At 44.3% G+C, this 19,219-nt stretch overlaps 1 protein-coding gene across 1 annotated transcript in view; it reads right to left on the minus strand.

The window, feature by feature from the left end:
* Positions 1 to 19,219, minus strand: part of LOC309889411 (netrin receptor DCC-like) — a gene marked incomplete at both ends in the record, with an annotated part of 358,394 nt that overhangs the window by 15,986 nt on the left and 323,189 nt on the right. The window contains 5 exons of the mRNA XM_082782226.1: positions 1,151 to 1,267; positions 3,793 to 4,019; positions 9,408 to 9,570; positions 11,081 to 11,146; positions 18,588 to 18,620. Coding sequence (XP_082638352.1) covers positions 1,151 to 1,267; positions 3,793 to 4,019; positions 9,408 to 9,570; positions 11,081 to 11,146; positions 18,588 to 18,620 — 606 coding nt within the window. The remainder of the gene's footprint in view (positions 1 to 1,150; positions 1,268 to 3,792; positions 4,020 to 9,407; positions 9,571 to 11,080; positions 11,147 to 18,587; positions 18,621 to 19,219) is intronic.

Consider the following 19,219-nt stretch of genomic DNA (forward strand, 5'->3'; position numbering starts at 1 on the left):
TCTTCCACCCCCCAAAGATGCTGCCGTTTGGCAATATGTCATGCCCAAGGTGTGAAGAAGTGAATTCAATCTCTCCCCAGACCCCTAGGATTTATCCCTGCAAGGCCCAGGTTTAGCAGCATGACCCGAATCACACCCATAAGGAACACAAATTAAAGGAACTGCTACCAGTTCCCCCTGAATAATTTACTGAGCAAAGCCATTGTAAGTTATTCCCTCTCCTCTCCTTCATTGTGTTCCTTGTTGTGTTTTTTATTTTTTTTTTAACATATAATTTGTGATGGGCTCTTCCTGAGCACCTGCAGCTAGGCATTTACATTTAACCATCGGAGCTACAAAGAGATTTTGTGATTAAATGGATTTCTGGCAACACGTTGTCATTTTTCCCAGCTCCAGTTATTAACCCAGATACGCCAATTTCCAGATATTTTTATTTGGATGTCTTTTCGGAGGTCAAAGGTAGAACTTCTTGCTAAAACCTGGGAGATACCTGCCACCAGAGAAGTAAAGCAAAAACTTCACTTTGGAAATTTTAATAAGTTCTGCTTGGACAAGCTTTTTAGTGCTCTCCAGCCTTCCTGCCTCTCTCATGTACTTTGTTGCTTTGAAAAAAAAAATTAATTTGATCTCTGATGTTCATTCAATGCTGCGGTCACCAGAAGTTAATGCCTCTTAAAAATTCTGCTTTATAAGAGAGTGAGAAAAAGCATATGGTGTTGTGGCCAGCTCCGAGAGACAAAAGGAAATATCAGAGCAACTGTGCTAATGTCCAGCTGCTTCAAAGTACGGATAATAATATCACACTTTGCATCAGTGCATTGCAAAGCCTTCTGCTCTGCCAGCTTGAACTCTTGCTCCTATTTCTTTTCAAGGCAGGCAGAGGGATTTATCCACCGCTAGCCACCCGGTAAAAATAGAAACAAGGATTCTTCAGGCTTAGCCAGCGCTGAGTCGAGCAGATGCCTGATTTCTGACTTTCCTCCAGAGTTTTGCCAAGATTTTTATTTTTGGAGATGGAGGAAACGTGGTTACTGCCATTTTACTTGCAAGGAGTAGCTAGATCATAGCCAGCAGCTCGCAGGAGATGTTCGGATGGGTGAGCAGGGCCCAAATATGCAGAAAGGGGTGAGGGGAAGGTGCTGGTACTCACGAGGGTTGGTGGGTTGGGAATCCATCGGGATCATGAGCTTGGCACGGGTGGCTCTGCGGGCGGCGAGCGAGCGCTCTAAGGTGGACATGCTGCTGCCAACATCTTCTGTCTCAGCAGCTGGGGAAAAAAAAAAAACACACACAAAAGCTTAGTTGAAAATCTGACAAACGAATGTCTTCACCTCCTTCCCAGCAGTGAGATCACTGGATGGTTTTTTTTTAGGATTCTGTTATTTCAGCCAATCGTTAAAATATCGCCACCTGCGAAGAGCCACGCGGAGTATTTGGGCTGCCTTTTTCTGAATAAAATTGTTGGTTGCAGTTTGCTGTCAAAGAATTAAGATATCGTTGCTCCTTTCCCAGCCCCGCCACGATTTAATTTTCTTTTGCTTTGGAAATTATCCACGATCGCTTCATAAAAAAAAAAAAAAAAAAACGCGGTATTTTTCTTGCAACTTCCCTGTTACAAACTTAGCTTCAAATTCAAGTCTCAAGACCTGAAATAGAGAAGTAGGATACGATAAATCAGGGATGTACAAATCCAGGCGGCCACGAATTGGTCCTTGAAACACATCTAAAGGATGAAAACGACGTCTGCTGTGACGTGCCACCGAGCCCCACGTGCTGATTGCCCATACTCCAGACCCTGGGACGTGTGGTGGCTCTTCCAGCCTCTCGATTTCTCCTCCCACAGCAAGATCCAGGCAGAGTTTTTCCTTGCCATGGTTGCTGGAGTCCAGGCGATGATGACACGGAGCTGTCAGGGCAAACGAGGTGAATATTGTGCCTGTGATCCAGGAGCAGCCAGCGCATCTATCTAGCTCAGCGAGCTGAGACACGCTGCCTCGTGGGGCACCTCTGCCTACGTCTCATCTAATTCAGAGGCGGCTCAGCGTGCCCGTGTCACTCAGACACTCTGTTTACGCGTTGAAATATGGATGCTCTAATTTAGTCCCATTAATACGGGCTACTCGAGGCGCCCAACGATTCTCGAGAATATACTTGTCAGGAGGAAAATGCGCTGGGAGCTGGATGTTCAGAGGAGTAATTTGCAGCGAAATAAAAGCTGCATTTCTCCCTTCCTACCTTGTCTCACATGAGCCTCATATTAATGTTACTTAATGTTCTGTGATTCTCTGATTCCACTTCTGCAATTTTAATAAACCATGGGCGAAATCCATTTATTACTGTCACGCCGGGAAGCTTAATACCCGCTCCGACTACTCGCTGCTGATGTTCCCAAGTAAAAACACATCCCGTCTAAAAAGAAACAAACAAACACAAAAAAGATCTGCACAAAAAGATTATTATTATTATTATTTTTTTTTTCCCTGATGACTTTTCTCTAAATTTCAGGCCTGCAATGCTGAATCTGCTCTCCATGGCCATTAGGGGACCTAATTGCTAGTGAAAAGCCAGGGACTGCATTGCTGAGCTGTGTGGTACACTTTGAGAAGAGACATAAAAACGTTTATTTATGGGCCAAGGTGTTCACACGTAAAATATCTCGCCTGGCCTTTGTCATTAACTTGCTCATACGCCGTGCTGACTTCCTACCACTCGATTTTAAGTCAACGGCGCTCTCAAATTGATCTTTCTGGGCCCTGGATCAGGTCTCCTGATCAACAGCAGTGTCTGGCTAGGCAGAGAGAAACTTCTGGTTATGTTTTTACAGCATCTGACATAACAAGGCCCTCTACATTAAAAATAATACAAATCATCGTCCCAATTATCTTGATAAACAGAAAGCTATCAGCCCCGAGCAGAATATCAAAAAAAAATAATAATAATAATAATTAGATCCATTAAGCAACATGAAAACTCTTTTTTTTTAAACTTTTCCTTCCTTTCCAGACTAGAAAAAAAAAGAGAAAAAAATCAGAAGCAGCTGAAAAAGTCACCTTCGTTATTTACAGCCCCAACAGATACCGTGGCATTATTGCGCTCCGTCGCCCACGAGCGATGCGTTCACGATGAACTCAAGAGAAATATGTTGATGTTTTCCAACTTGCCGTGCTTTGCCCTCCGCCCCTGCCTGTACGCACCACCTGCCTCTCCCCAGACTTCCTATTTATTACGGCGGAAGAAATGTTATCAGCTGAAGCCAAATCTGTGATGTGGGGTGTGCGCTGAGGTTAAAAAACAGGAGGGGGAAACTTCACCGAAACCGCTTATTTCTTCGAGAATGTCCTTCCTCACATCTGGAAGCTTTCTCAGCCTTGCTGCCCCAAGCTCTCCTCCTGGGGCTGTTGCTGACCTTCTCCGTGATCGCGTTCTCCCTCTGCTTCAGTTTTCATTTCTTTTTCTCCTTCCCTTTTTCCCCCCCTGTGTTTCCTGGAATCCGAACTGAACTACAGCTGGCTTCCAGTTGAGTTTCGGGATTTAAAAAAATAAAAGAAAATGTGTAGAAATATATAAAAAAGACAGGTTTTCCGCAAACATCATCCGTGAAAAGAATTTTTCACAGCCTCTATCAGGTTTCTCATTGTCTGATTTCTTACAAAAGCATCCTCAGCTACTAAAGCAACAGTGAAATGATTTATAGCGCCAGAAAGGGAGAAAAAAATGGGAATATGTGGAATGTAAATGCCCCAAATCTAGAAAGCGAGTGAAAATCAGTGTATTCGTGTGGGTGCTCCTCACCGGGCTGTGGGGTGCTCTTGGTGCCCAGCTGCGTTTCGGACTGGCTGTGGCTGACGGGGGTGATGTCCTGGCAGCTCTGCATGGGTGAGTCCCTCCCCGCGGGGTCGGAGCCCGTCGGCTTCTCCATGTTCTTCATCTCCATCTCCTCGTGGTGGATCCACAGATCCGGGGGCCTCAGGTCCTTCTGGCTGCCCTTCCTTTTGCTGGCGCTGTGGGTCGCACGTTTCCTGCAGCAAAGGAAAATGAAAAGGGTCACGTTAAGGACGTGTTTCCTCTTTGTGAGGCCACAAGGATAGGTCCGGAGTGGCCTCTGCTTGTGGGCATCTCCTAGAGAAGCCCTCTAGATGTGTCCTTCAAAGGTGTAGGTGACATGGAAGACCCCACGTGGCCACTTGCCAAGTGCCCTGCACGAAGCACCAAGGGCTCACGGACAGCACGTGTTCAACAGAGGGGTGAAAGAGGGTGAAAAAGAGGGAAAAAGTGGAATTTTCTCCATGGGAAGAGCCTGGGCTCCCTAGCTATTATTCCACCAGGACAAAAGCTCGAGGAGCTTTTTGACTTTACGAATCAATTTCTATCTTTTGCTTGACTGTCTCAGCCTGATCTGGAAAGCAAAAGGTAGGCGGCACAACTACCTGCATTAAAAAACAAAAAGGGTTTTGCCTTCAAGACGAGGGCCGAACACATCCTGCGATGTAAATGAGGCCAAGGGCAGTCCTGCCCCATCACCAGGAGCCCCTGGCGATGATGTTTTGGCTTCAGCAGAAAAATCTCAGTCCTCAACAGCCGCCCTGAGGAGCAGACCTCGCTCGGGTCCTTGGGAGCAAGGCGCTTTTTGTTTACAGCCCTACGAAATCAGACTCCCGGTCTCCGGCCGTAATTAGCTTTTCGTGCTCGGCCTGCTATTTTCTAATTGCCAAAAGGTAATTATTGAAAATGATAGCGTCGGGCCGAACGAGGAGGGAACGTTGCACTTTGGCCCCCCGGGGGAGAAGGACAGCTCGTTAATACCCGCTTGGACAGATCCCGGTGGCATCCTGATTAACACCTGCAAGAATAATTACGACGGTCTTCACTCAAAGCTTAATGTACGTCCAGCTCGAAATTAAAAAGTAAACTTGTTCTTTCAATGTCATTCGAAAAAAAAAAAAAAAAAGAAAAAAAGCCCTTAATTTTGTTTCTATATACAGAACTGCTTTCTTCACTTCGGGATACAGCCATTTTGTTGTCACTTCCAATTGAACATAATTCATTTCTCCAGGCTGGAGCTAGACAAGGGAAAATTCAGCCCCAAACTAATTTTGGTGCACAACAGTAAATAGGGGGGGTTATAATGAATGTGTCATTCCAAGCATAGCTACAAAACTGCTACGGCAATGATATCATTTAAAAATATATGCAGTGATCTAGCTCGGCTTGCATTGTTTGTTGTGTTTTTTTTTTTGTTCTTTCCTGGCAAATTATTGATGCTCTGACAGCCCACGAGCAGCAAATTGAAGCGGAGCCAGGAAGGCAGATGAAAAGGTCATCAATAACAAATGAAAATAAATCATCCCCGGGAAGGTTTTGTTTGTGCAACGCGAAAGTTGAGGCTCCTCTGAAAACGCGTCTACCCCCCGATCCCAGGGGGAGGCAGAAACCTTGCAGTGATGGAAGCATCCACATCGCCTTCAAACCTTGGCTGAAAACCACCAGAAACTGGCGCTTTGGAAGTTGAAGGTTTACAGCAGGCTTCAAATTTAGCCCGTTACCCATTTTCAAGGAGTCTGGAAGCGAAAACGTGATCTCAGGTGGCCGCCTTTCTCTTGCTGTTCAATTATTTCGCAACGCGAAACGCACCCAGCTCGCATGCCACGATACGTATTTCTCTCCTAAGGATAGATGTAAAAATAGAGATCGGTTCTGCCCTTAAAATATAGCCCGTGCTCGTGCAATTTTGAATGATGGTAGCAGGACTTAAGCTCTGCTTTCAAAAGAAATCAACTCGCTGCAGGGAAAACTCTTTCTAGTTGTCTGTTTCCATAGGCTCCAGCCCAGCAATGCCTGGGCAGGGACTTCAGTCGTCGTACAGCACACTCACACAGCTAAAAAGTGACAATACACACATTAAAAAAGATGATTTGCCAGTAATACCGAGTGAGATTGCTCTTCATTTTGTGATTAATGTCAGAGAAAGAAGTTAAGTTTACAACAACTCCATTTAGTTTAATTTTTTAACGGTTTAGGACCTTCCCTCTGGGAATATCTCGGGAATAAACTGTTATTTAGAAATAAATCGAAAAAATTAAATCCAGAAATAAGCTGAAATTAACCGTTCTCAAACCAAACCCAAGCTTAACCGATGAGGCCAGCCAGCAGCAGCAGCAGCACGGCCGCTAACTCATTAGCATCAGCCCTTCGGATGGGATGTGATGTTTGGACCCCTGCAGGCGAACAGCTTTTAGTGTCTGATTCGGGCCAATTATAGGACCGGGTGCTGAGCCGTGCGGTAGGCAGGGTTTCCATCCCCCTGCAGCTAGAGACAAATGCATCTAAAGGATGCCCAGCAAGGCCTTTTCCAATTCACCTCGTTTGCCCTGCTAGGGCTGTAACTGCTCTAAGTCGGCTGCCTTTTGCCTTTTGGGCCATATTAAAGGAAAGTCAACTGGTGTAAAAATCCTATTAAAAAAAGAAAGAAAAGAAAAACAACGCATCAACAAATCGGGAATACAAAACTGTTCTTTCTCCCTAAATCTAAATCTCCCTCACTGTTTTCGAGTGGAACATCATTTCATTTTGGCCTCTTTATTTCCTGCTAGGCGACCTGAAAACCTCAGACCAGTCTCTCCCATCACCCGGCTCCATCACCCTCTGTCCCCATTAAAATCTCACCCCGTGCCACCGCTGCGAGCAGGACCCACATCCCAGGGGAACAAACCGAGGCTCTTCAGGGGCTGCCAGCTCAATCCCATTTAACTTCAGGGTGGTGACACTTTGTTTAATATCCTCCCAACCCCGTACGCATAATTCTACGGGACTCAAAGCAGTCTTAGCTTGTTTTTTGTCATCTCTTTTTATGTTGCTCCCTGCCCACCATACTAATTGGTTGGGCACTTGTTCAAGACTGCATTTCACATTTAATTGTTTAAATCTCCACAACCTGCAGCCCAGGCTCAGACAAGATGTCCACCCTCATCTTTTCTCCTACGCTGTACCCTAATGGCACCGGTCCGTGGGCTAATTGTTGTGACGTGTTTGACAAGTTTCCCATCTCATAAAGCCTTGAAAATGTTCCTGGGAGAAGCAGGTACTGCAGTTTGAGAGCATATTGCATGAAGCGATTTCATCCTTTAAGATTCAGCCCGGATTCACGAGCCTTGACCTGCCCTGCCCAGGCCAGGAGGGTATTTGGGGACAGCCTGATGGGTGACCCCATTGCCTACCCTCCAAATAACCACATCAGCAGACACACGTGCTGGGGAGGATGTAATTACGGTGAAGGGATGAATCTCAGTTACTGCAGGAGCCCTTACTCACGACTAAATTATTGCACCTGGATCTTTACCCAGTTTTTCCGCCCCTGTTTTTTTTCCCCGTGTCAAATTGCCGCAGGGTTTGTGCATATTTCATTCTTCCCTCGGTGCCAGAGACAGAAAATACACGCTAAGCCACCTAGGGCAGTTCGCAAGTTGTTCTCTATAATATGCTTTATTGTGCTTTGTTCAGCCAACTTTTAATTAACTGCAGAAATACGACTTTCTTCCACCGAAGGCTTACGGGAGATTATTCCATCACCTGCAAGTTTTCGCTCTGGGGAAGCACTGCATTATCCAACAGGACTTGGCCTTTCCCCTCACGGCACTCCTTTTGTTCAGCGGTGATTTTATAATAAGAACCAGCTGCCAAGAAAAGCTGCTGCCCAAACTCTGGGTGTCACAGGATGCAGCTCTCCAGGCAGGTCAGAAACAGATTCACGCCAACAAACTCTGTTCTGAAGAAGCTCAGTTTTTTTTTTTTTTTCTTCCTGCTGCTCCAAAGTTCAGATCCATCGTTTCACATTTATTGCACTCCTTTTTCCTCATTTTCGGGTCAGGAATGGCTGGCGTAGGGTCACTTGGGGCAGATCCACCCCTGGAGATGCTCAGAAGTTACACAGCAAATGCAAGTTTGCCACCTTCATATTTTTTAATTAAAAAGAGAGGAATAAATGCCTTCAAATTGGAAGTCTTCTGATATCTTTGGAGAAGATAAATCTTTGAACACTCCCGTTCCTCCCATGGAGCTACCAAGGAGGTTGAGGCTGATTAATTCAGACCTGGGCATGTAAGTTTTGACGCTGGACAGATGAACCTCTCTATTTGTTTGTCCCTCTTGCCAATTCCCTCCTCCTTTTAAGAAACCCAGGAGAGCTTTGGCCTGGATTCGGCGAACACCACTCAACGGACGCATTTCCATTGCCTTCGAATGATGGCCTGATTTCCAGGTGTTAAAATTCACAACAGAAGCCAATTGTAAAATCAGCTCAGCATTCAGCTACCCGAGCCCTCCTAGAAGCAAGGGCCTTTATTTTTCTGCCTCCATGAGAGCTTTCCTAGTTAAAAAGTCGATGCTCAAGTATCCATCTTCACAGAAAACACTTTGCCCAGTGACTGTCAAACACCTCCAGCTGCCGTCTGCCTGTGCTCAGCCAGCTTGAGGCTAATTTTGGCATATGTGGGAGCCCTCCTGTCCCCCCCTCCTTTCATAGCATCACCCTTCTTTAAGCATCCACGCAAATCAATGTCATAAATTTGGTCTTGCTCTTGAGAAAAAACACAACAACACACCATTCTTGTGGCTAAACTATGTTTAAACTTCACTTTCTCGTTGCCAGTATCTCACGAGAGTAGAATAATGAACCTTTTTCTGAGTATTTTTCAATAAATTCAATGTATCAAACCCAGCTCTGTTTCGAAGCCACTCACCCCACCTCCAATTTCTCAGGAAACCTAAAAAAAGACACTATTGTGCTTTACGCTGCTGCCCTTTTTTAGCATTTTAGAAGAATCCTAAAGATTTTTCTCTGTAATTTTCTATTTTTTTTTTTCCCAAGTATTTAAGAATTATCTCGAGAAAGAATTGTTACTGCATTTTCCTGGAAGACTTCTGGCGACAGCCTGTCTGGGGAGGAGAGCATCCTCCCAAAGGTTACCGAGTGAGCAGGACTCTCTGTGGTCCTCAGCTGTGCAGGTGCAGAGCTGCGGAGCCAGAAAGTCTGATAGCATCGCCAGGCACAGACAAACATTTTTTTTTTTCCCTTTAAATCAATGGGATTGATTCTTTCCTGTGTCTGAATTATACTTGGCAATGTAAACAACAGAGAGATGTGCCTGACAGGCTGATTTCTCCAGGCTGACCGCAGCAGGGGTGCTTATTCTTTCACCATGCAACCTGGGGGCAGGGAATATTCGCCACTCTTGAGTGATCTCCAGCTTTCCCAAGCCCATACCTCCAAAAACTACAAAAGACCCATCCCCAAAATGCGCTTTGGTCCCCAAATCCCCCTCTCTTCTATACGGAGGTCTTTTCCTGCATCTACTTTGAAGCATAACGGGTGTAATTCCCTTCTCCTTCTGCCCTGAGATTTGCAAACGTACTTTCTCTGCTGTGCCGAGGAGCGCCTGGTGCAGATGACGGCCACCACCACCACCACCACCACGGTGATGACGCCGACGGTGACGACGATGATGACGAGGAGGTTGCTGTTCTTCTGGGGCGTGACGCTGCCGTGGGGAGGGTGCATCTGCCCGATGGGGGGCTCTGCAAGGACAACAAGGACAACGGCAGGTGGTTAGCGGTGGGTTTATTCCTCTCCCTCTTTAGGAGCTGTCCGTAAAACACAACAAGATGGAAAGCCTTTTGGGTGGCACCACATCGTCTTAAAACCTTTGGTTTCAATGCAGCTGCAAGACTGGGATTGAAGATGCCACCACTTCTATCATCAAGTCCCGGTCAAACTGACTTCAAGCACAGCTCCCTCGCTTCTATTTTTCCCCGTTACGTAGGGAAAAGCCCATTTTATGCTTTTATAATAATTCTGGATTTTTGTGTCTCTATTGACAGGGTCATCTGTTACGGACACCCACACAGAACAGCGAGGGATGCGTTTGCTCTGTCTGCTAAGGGGGTTTTATAGGCACTCTATAAGCCTACAAACTCACAAATCCCCCAAACCCTCTCCACTTCAGCTGAAAGAATCTAAATCTTCACCGGGATCGGTGCAAGGGGATGCAAAGAGAAGAGCTGTGCCGCTGCACGTCAAGGATTTCACAAGAAAAGTAGCTCGGGAGTTGTCTGATGGCGTCATCCCCGCAGCCTCCCACGTACAAACCAAACAATGTGTGTGTGGGGGGGTTCATTTTGCCTTTGCCTGAATGAGACGGGAAAAAAAAAAGGCAAATCTTTCCAAGTAACAGCTTTAGATAGTGATAGATGTAATTTAATCGTAATATTCTGCCCTAATGTCATTTGTTTTCTGCCCTAATGTCCTTTCTTTAGTTACTTTAAGTTATTTCAGTTAAGTTATTGAAATAATTTGCCTTTTCTCCTGTCTTTTTTTCAGGCAACTGAATATGACAAGCAGCTGCAAGTGGCATCTTTTTGGCTTTACAATGGCCTAGTACAGAAATCCCAAAGATTTGGCTTTCTTTTTCATTTCCATGCTGACTAAAAGGCACTGAAAGAAGACATCACATAAAACAATACGGTGAATATCAAGGAAAACAACAAATCTTCCTTCCCTACCCTTTACTGCAGGTCCTGGAAGTTCTCTTTACAGCTCTAAAGTCCCTTTTCCTATAATTATGATGAAGTATTTTATATTTTATATATATAAGGAACAGCAGGAGCTAAGCCCACAGCAAACTAGGACAGGAGAAGGTAAGGACTCTTAGCATTCCTTCCTTGTCTTGGCTGAAGAAAATAATCAGTCTGAGTTAATCAGCTATGTGCCTTGTAATTATTTTGTATTTGGAACCTCACTTGGTACCGCATTTCAGGGAACCGTGCCTGTTGTTTCATTCAATAACGGGAGGTGACAAGGCTTTGTTAGGTACTGGAGGTGGGCTTGGGAATATAAAGTCATTGATTGTGCACCTCCACCCCAGCTGGCAATGATTAGGTCCAGTTAATTAGCCTTAATCCACGGGGTTTACCCTTGTTTCTTCCCAACTTAGGGCAGAACTAATTAATAAAGAAATGCTGTTTTCCAGAGAAAGATGAAATGGAAATGCGAGAATGTAAAATGTCATCGGAGGGAGCCTGCATTTACCGTTCAGGCTGCTTCTGTCAATCAGGTTGGTGTCCACCGACCAGTAGGAGCCATCGCCGTGACGACCTGTTGATGGAAAAAATGATGGAAATGTAACTCCACAACTGTTGCACTGTTTCCGCTTCTCAAAATTGCCTATTTTCTAACTCCTAAGATTAAAAAAAAAAAAAAAAGAAGAAGAAGAAGGAATATGATTATTATTCTAAAAATGGTTTGGCTGCTGAGGGAATAGTTGCACTCCAAATTAACGGAGTAAAATTTCAGGTGTTCGTCTTTTCACCTCCTTAATTTTGTCCCTTCTCCTTCCAACAACCACCATCTCCATCCAATCTCTTGGGACATTCAGCCCCAAAAAAAACAACATTTTCTCACTTTCCTGCAGTTGTTTGTTGCTGCTGCGCACCGTTAAACAACTGCCATAATTCCCCTCCAGAGGTACTCGTGTTTCTGTGGGCTGTGAAGGAATTGATGTGCATAACTTTGTCTACCAATTTGGCAAGTATTTTGTGATGAATGGCCCTAAATAAATGTAAGATGATTATCATCAGAAGAGACTTCAGCGTAATCATCTTTTCAATCAGCGTAATTGCACAGCTACAACAACTTGATCCCGAGAAAACAAGGTTGCAAAATGTTTAGCTGTAAAAGCAGGCAAAATAGAGATAAATGTAAGATATATAGTAATTCTGTTTACCACGATGACACTCTACAGCAGTCATAGTCACCGTAGTACACTGCTACCTGTGAATACGTTGTGACACCGGGGTTATATTGTGCTTAGGAACCTGGGTATCTCAACGGGAGGCTGCTAAACATTGCTATTTTTGCTACTTAGCCCACACTGACAGATCTTAGAGGGAGCTTAACACATTCAAAAATTCAATCTGGATATTGGGAACTTCAAAAAAAAAACCAAACTAACCTGCACGCCTGACTCCAAGTTCAGTACTTTTTGAATTAGCAGAAGAGCACTTTTCAAGGCATTATGCATCACATTTTTATTGTATAAATATTTGCGTGAACAGCTGCCCGTTTCAGTTTTCCTGTTTTTTTTTTTTTTTTTTTTTTTTTTTCTGAATTTAAGGACTATGTTCCTGGGGAAAAGCAGCACTCGGTGTGATGGGTGTCCTGGAGAGCTCACCCTGTCCGAGACCCTGCCCTGTGAAGGGACCAGCAATGGAGACACAGCAACCTCTCAACCAGGCTACACTGAGCATATCCAGGAGGGCTTGGGGGCTAGAAACATTTCCAAAATTCTTTAAAGATTGAATTTAGGTTAATTCAGCTTTGTTCTGCTACTAAGACATTATTTGGAATAAAATGCTTTGGAATAACACGCCCTGTGCTTAGAGTTGCCATCACTCTCCATGGCACCAGTGGGCTTCCCATCTGCTGGAAGACAAGTCCAAAACTCCACTGAATTCGGATGTAAACCCTCCATGCCAACCAGAAAGACACTTATAAGGTCAAAATAAATCAACAGGTATGTCTAGATCTCTCTTTTTTTGGTCAGACCATGGACTAACTCTTTGACTTCCACCATTTTCCAGTGGAGCTTTTTTCCTTCATGTTACTCAAGGTTTTTGGAACAAACGATTGTAAATTCTTGAATAACGAGCTGCTTTTTCCAGAACTGCTTTTTTTCAAACTTGCTTTTCCTACTTTTTTTTTTTTTTTTTTTTTTTTTTATGAGTTTTAGTATGCTTTCTGAGGTACTAAAACCTAAATCCATTTGATCCTACATATTCTTTCTCATCTCTCACTCCTCCATTTCACTTCTGTCTTTCAAATGTTTCAGTGAGTCAAGTATTTTTTCTGAAAAAGCAAGTGCCTTTTCCATGACCATTATATTCATTAACCATTTTGACTTGATCATGTCAAGGCAAAAAAAAAATCAAGACGTTTGTGACCACAGCAGATCTTCATCCTCCCAGGTCTCCAGCACCTGGAAAGGGGTCAGAAATTCTGTTGAGATAATAGCATAAATCTTTTTCCTCTTGCATTTTGCCATAAACAGTCCAAAAATACTGAGAAAATAAGCTGAGCAATGTTCTCGTATGAGAAAGCAGAGACTAATCAATGTTTCCTGCCTCCCCAGGTATCCCTTGAAGAATTTATTCCTGAAGAGGGACATCAGGCCAGCCTGGGATGTGCAATGCTGCGGGGGCATTGGGAAAACCTGTTTTTGAAGGCCCCTGTCTCCCCCCGTTGACCACACTATGTGGCAGACCTCCAGACATTCAGCTTTGAGCACTGAAGTTCTGCATCCGTCATCATTTAAACAACTCAGAGCACGAGGGGTTGTGTCTTCTTGTCTTCCCATCCACAGCCAGCACCAGGTAATGAAGGAGACAACACATTGTGCTAGAGAGAGCTGAAAAGCTCGAAGAAGGCAGAAATATTTTTAAGTTTGCTTTTCAGCATGTATAAGCTGGCAGACTTCTGGGAAGGACCCTGGGGTTTGGGCAGAAAGGCACGATTAGATGAACAGATACCACATTTCCTCTTGAATTTCTAGTTCTGCTTTTTCAAGGTGCCTCCTGAGGTAGCTGTCTCAGCGATGTCTCAGCATAGCAGGAAACGCAACCATTATGCAGGAATAACCCTCCTTATAATTTCAAGCATGTCTTCTGAGATCCCTCCTTGCAGATGCTTTCCATGTTTTTGACCTTAAGAAAGTTTTTGGTTTTGTTTTTCTTTCTTTCTTTCCTCAGAAGAGGTTCTTCTGATAAATGGGATACTTTTTATTGCTTCTCCTAGTAGCAAAGAGCATTGCAGACTGCTGCATTATTTGTTTAGGAAGCAGCTCTTTGAAAAAAGATCTGAATAGCTCATCCTTTCACTGATGCTACTCCCAGAGTTTGCAAAATAGCTTCAGAGCCAAAAGCCCAAGGCCGTCAAAGGAAATAAAGAGGCAAACTGAACACCTTCTGCTGTCACTGCGTGAGACAGCGCGGCTTTTCGGGGGCTGGTATCAGGCTATAAATGTACTGGCAGCTGTTTTCACACAGGAAAACACATGAAAAATGCACATTAAGAGTTTCCAGCCCACCACCACCGAGCACAGGAAGGTTTCAAGCAGGTGAAGAGCAACACGGCTGCCCAAGTCCAGCATGGAGGAGAATGAACTACAGACAGCCAAATTCCACGCTTGACTGGACTGCGCTTCAAACTGCCTTGCTCTGAGAGTTGAAACAATTAGTGTGCTGTTTACTCATGAGATGAAGAGCACCGAGGTGTAAAACTGCAGGTGTGCCACCACACAACTGGCCTTCAGTCCCTCTTCGGGAGAAGCAAAATCCCCCAAAGTCCCCGCACCGCCTGGGAACCCTGAAACGGGCCTTCAGGCTGGGTGCAGGACAATGCAGGCCTCCATTTTCCTTGGGATTTGGAAGCACAGCTGTAGATTTGTAGGTTTTCTTGGGATTTGGAAACACAACTGACTGTCATGATCTTCTCCGTGGACTTTTTGTGGAGCTTGGTATGGCCACAGGCCCTGCTCCGGGCATGGGGAGCTGGAGACCTCCTGTAGGCCTCACCATGGCGGCAAGTGCTGAAGCTCAATCTTAAATCTCCAGTTTATGGTTATAAAGAGGAACGTCATATATATAAAAAACTCACGCCTATATTCCATACATACATTCCATTCCATACACAATTCATCTGGATAGTTTATAACGGTCCATTTCATGGAAAACAGCTTTTTTGGAAAACAATAGAACAATCAAAATGTACTGAAATTTCCTGAGATAATAAAAAATATTTGTTCAAAATTGGGTATGTTTCCTTTTATCAGAATTTCCAGGGGATGCTATGAAACAGCTGTAGTCCAAAGGCAGAAATCAGCTTTTTGCTCTTTCACAGATCTAATTCCGATGGCCACACATTACTGTTTACAAGTCCTATATTGACAAAATTGGGACTAAATTTAATATGGGTTTATCAAATGAAAACTGGGGCAAGATAAAACAGAGTGAATTAATCTCTTCTTCACCCAGTTTGCCTCTAAATTCCAGACCAAAATCATAAACAGAGTTTGTAAGACTTAAGGAAGCCTCGACAATAGCTCCTAAGAAAGCAGCTGGCCTTCTCCTACATACACAAAATTTGTGATAAAAATTCTCTCTTGAGCATCTGAAACTGTAATTTTATGCTTACTTTCATATTATCACTTCTGCTGCCTTTACGATGGCCAAAAACTCTTGAAGTTCTCCCCAGATTGTGCTCTCTGCCCCATCTCATTCACCGCACACTGGCCCCTCAAGGCTGCACTGCCTCGTGCCCTGAAACCCCGGGGTTTTTGCCCAAAACCCCTCACTTGTCCCACAGCCTCCAACTCTGCTCTGCTGCCACAGAAGTGCCTTTTTCTCTCTGAACTTCACAGCCACGTGCTGGTGTCGGAGATGGATGACCTACCAGAGTTAATTCGTGTCACTCAATACGAATTGCATTTGTGGCAGAGACGGCCCCCAAGGGCCTTGTCCAAAGCACGGAGTAATTTAAAAGGCTATCGCTGACTTCAGTGAGCGTTGCTTCAGACCCTGGATGATTAAAGAATTAGCTTTGATTATTTCTGAGGCAAACGAGCTTTTAGGAAATTTGACTTTGTTTATCTCGCTGCTCGCAGTACAGTTACAGTGAGACCTGGCCCCGGTGACTCGTCTTTAATAGAGTTGCCTGCAGATCGAGTGAGGGCCTCGGACTTTCTCTTATAAGAATTCATCACGGAGGTCATTTAAAAGTGGAAGCTGAATTTAGATACCAACAAGCCTAGGAAACAAACCACAAAAGGCTGAGAATTCCTTCTTCTATACTACAGCCCTAAAGAACTGCAATGAATTTTATTTCACCTACCCAGACGAAAGGCAGTATTTATGTACAGGTAACACCAAGAGGGACTGATCATGTTTAACTCATGTTGTGCATGCTTGCTATCTGCTAAACACCCAGCAAGAAGGTTTAATTTTTGTCACTTAAATGGCCAGGAGGCGGTTTTCCTGCAGGGAGAGGGCAGGGTGACTGGAGGTAGATGGGGTTGAGCACCCAGGGCACAGTTTCTATCACCTTAATTTTGCTCCCCACTAATCCTACTGCTTTCCCAATTATAGAAAGCCATTGTAGCTTTCATACCTATAGGTATCTATAAGTGCAGTATCTATAAGAAGCACGATAACAGCTATTTTGCTATTGTAATCAACCATGAGCTATCCAGCATGCATTTAGTAACCACCCTACACGCTGAAGGCTGTGTATCATTTTGTATCTCGAAATGATCTTTAAAAAATGCAGAAACAGGTCTTAACATTACTTTATCTAACCACCGTGACACCATGTAATTTATTATTTTCAAGTGAATAACAAATCACGGTTGTATTTTAAGCACGATGCAGGCTGAGACTCTGAGCAGCTGGCTGGGAGAGGAAGAGCTCCCCCCAAATGTTTAAAGCAATGAACTGGAGCTTCTGCAGGCTGCACCCTTCTGCAGGCTTTGAGACTTTAGCAAGGGTCACAGCTTCCCCAGAGGAGCAGGATGCACAAAAGGGAAATGGCCCAGAACTCCTTCTCTGCAGTCACTCAAGGAATTTGTGCTCGCTTGCCATATGCAGAGTTAACCTGTCATGCTTATTCACTTCTCCCCATTAATTACACCGCAGCACACGAAGGGACAGGCAGGTGTCTCTGCAGAGAATCTGATTTCGTTAATCCCCGTGGCGGAGGTAAGATCACACTTCTGTGGAACAGAAAAATGCTTTGCCACATTTTCTGTATTTTTCTACCCACAAGCAGAACGCTGAGCATCCGAAAACCTCTGACTTTTCTGCAGCATTACAGGGAATGAAGCAAGCAGAAAGTCAGGAGCGAGGCACTGCTTCTACTGACACCAGTTTCATGGGCAGAAGATTTGGGGCAAGTATAGAGAAATAATGGAAGATGGATATAAGAGTGGCTGTGCTACAATAGCTGCACAAAGCTATGGTGCTGTGACAGCGAGGGCAGAGCTGGGAGCTCAGAGGCTGCCTGCCAGAGGCTCTTTTTTGAGGCTTTGCCTCTCGAAATCACAACCAGCTGCGATGGGAGATGCTCCATGTGTTGTGCCACAAGGTCATTAAATAGCACTCAAGCAGCAGTACAGATATGATGAAAGAGGGAAAAACTAAAACAAACACAACAAACTCAATTTTCCATCTAGCCTTCCTTTTTCCCCCATTTTATAAAAAAGTGATGCTCTTTCAATCCTGCTTTACCAGGTGATACTTTGTGCTGAAGCCTCTCCTAAGTTTTCTGAGCCTGCCTGAATATATTTTAAATGCAAATTCGAGAAAAATATATTGATAATTTACTTTCAGGCTTCTTTGCAACCTAACACATTTACCTTTTAAAAGCAGTTTTTATCTATTCAAAGCTGACATTTTCAATTTGTGTGTGCTGTGGTGCAATAAATCATACCGAGCAAAACCAGCTTTTAATTTTATAATTTAGATACTTCTTTCTGCCTTTACGGAGAAGATTATGTGCTGAAATTAGACATCGAATTTCCCAAATTGGCTGAGAGTGGGTCTCGCCTGCAGGGATGTGCTGCCTTCTTGTACTGCAGGTGGTACCTGGTACATGGTGAAACCCTCGTGAAGAAATAGGGTAACTCCCATGGGTGTTCCAGCTTGAAGCCCTAAATAATGCTCTTGTTTCCACCAGGAATTTCCATGTTTCAAATTAATGTAATTCATTAAATCGGGGTATGATGGCAGCTGGTAAGTGAAGCTAGGATTTGAGGTTGACCTCTCACTTTGCCTTCGACACAAACCTAAAGCGAGAGTTCAAACCAAACGCACCTCCCAGCATCACCTCTGAGTTCTCCCAAAGTCCCCGTGACCATTTCCTTGGGCAGATGTCACAGAAATGTATGATCTTCTGGGTATAATTGAAATAAATACTTACGAATAAACAGGTCTAGAGTAAAAAATGAAAAATATCCCAGCAACACACTTTCCAAGTACTGAAAAGGGGATAGGAGCAGAGGAGCTGTGACTAATCAGACACATTCATGTTTGGCAAACATAATGATAATGCCTTGAAAAGTTGACTAAACTTTGCGATTATTAAACGAGAGCTGCTGTTTTGAGGGTAAAGATGATTTATGATTTCTCACCGTGAGCCTTCTGAACTTTAATCTATAACCCACAAAAGGGTGCAGGAAGAGCCGGGGAATTATGCCGAGCTTAATTATATTTAACGTGAATTATTCAGAAGTGCAGCAGAGAGACTAAAAATTTATTTCATACAAAGCAGCTTGACATTTTAATTGGTCCTTCAGAAAAGAGACAAAACAATTTCCTCTCCCGAAAATTTACATCTTCCCCATCAAAGCAGCAGCCTCAGCCGAGCAGAACTTCATTAACAAGATTAATTAGCGCGCCGGCGCCTGCCTCCTCAGGTGTGCAGCCCAGGTGAAAGGCGGCGGCGCGGCGGGGATGCCAGGAATGAAGGCGACAGATTGAGGGCACCGTACCTTGGTCATTGGCCATTTTGTCGGGGTGCTCAACTGCAAGAAAGAGACAACGTCGTTAGAGCCGGGCCGCTGGCGAAGGGAAAACCCCAGAGCAAAGCATCCCCAAGCAGGCAGCCCAGGGGGGAAGGAGGTTTTTTTTAGCCTTCCCTTTTCTCAAAGAGCCCCTGGAGAACTAAAGAGGACAAACGCAGGTCGCACCGTGCTCCACGTCAAATATTTGCACAAAGTTTTCACAAAGGTGAAAAGTTGCCCCCGGTATTTTCTCGTTCTCTCGTTCTTTGATATGCCACCATGATCTGGGAAGTTTAATTAAGCAAGAAGGGAAAAAGAGGGAGAGAGAGGCAGAGAAGAGAAACTCCGGTTCTTTGAATAATTATGGCCAAATCACCTGCAAGCTGAACGCTCAGCTTGACGCATATTATCATTGTTTCAGCCTTCTACAAAAGACTTTAAAAGTATTTACATGTTTTTGCATAATAACCATAAAAGATAGCGTGATCTGAAGTGTGCTCGACAAGACTTCACATTTCAATAGATACATTAAAAGCCTTCCTTTTTCAGCTTCCCTTGGATACATGAAGAGCTACGAGCATTAACCGGTCCTCTGCTTAATGAATATGAGAGAATGAAAT

This window comes from Aythya marila, assembly GCF_965140915.1.
Source record: "Aythya marila genome assembly, chromosome: W".
Lineage (NCBI taxonomy): Eukaryota > Metazoa > Chordata > Aves > Anseriformes > Anatidae > Aythya > Aythya marila.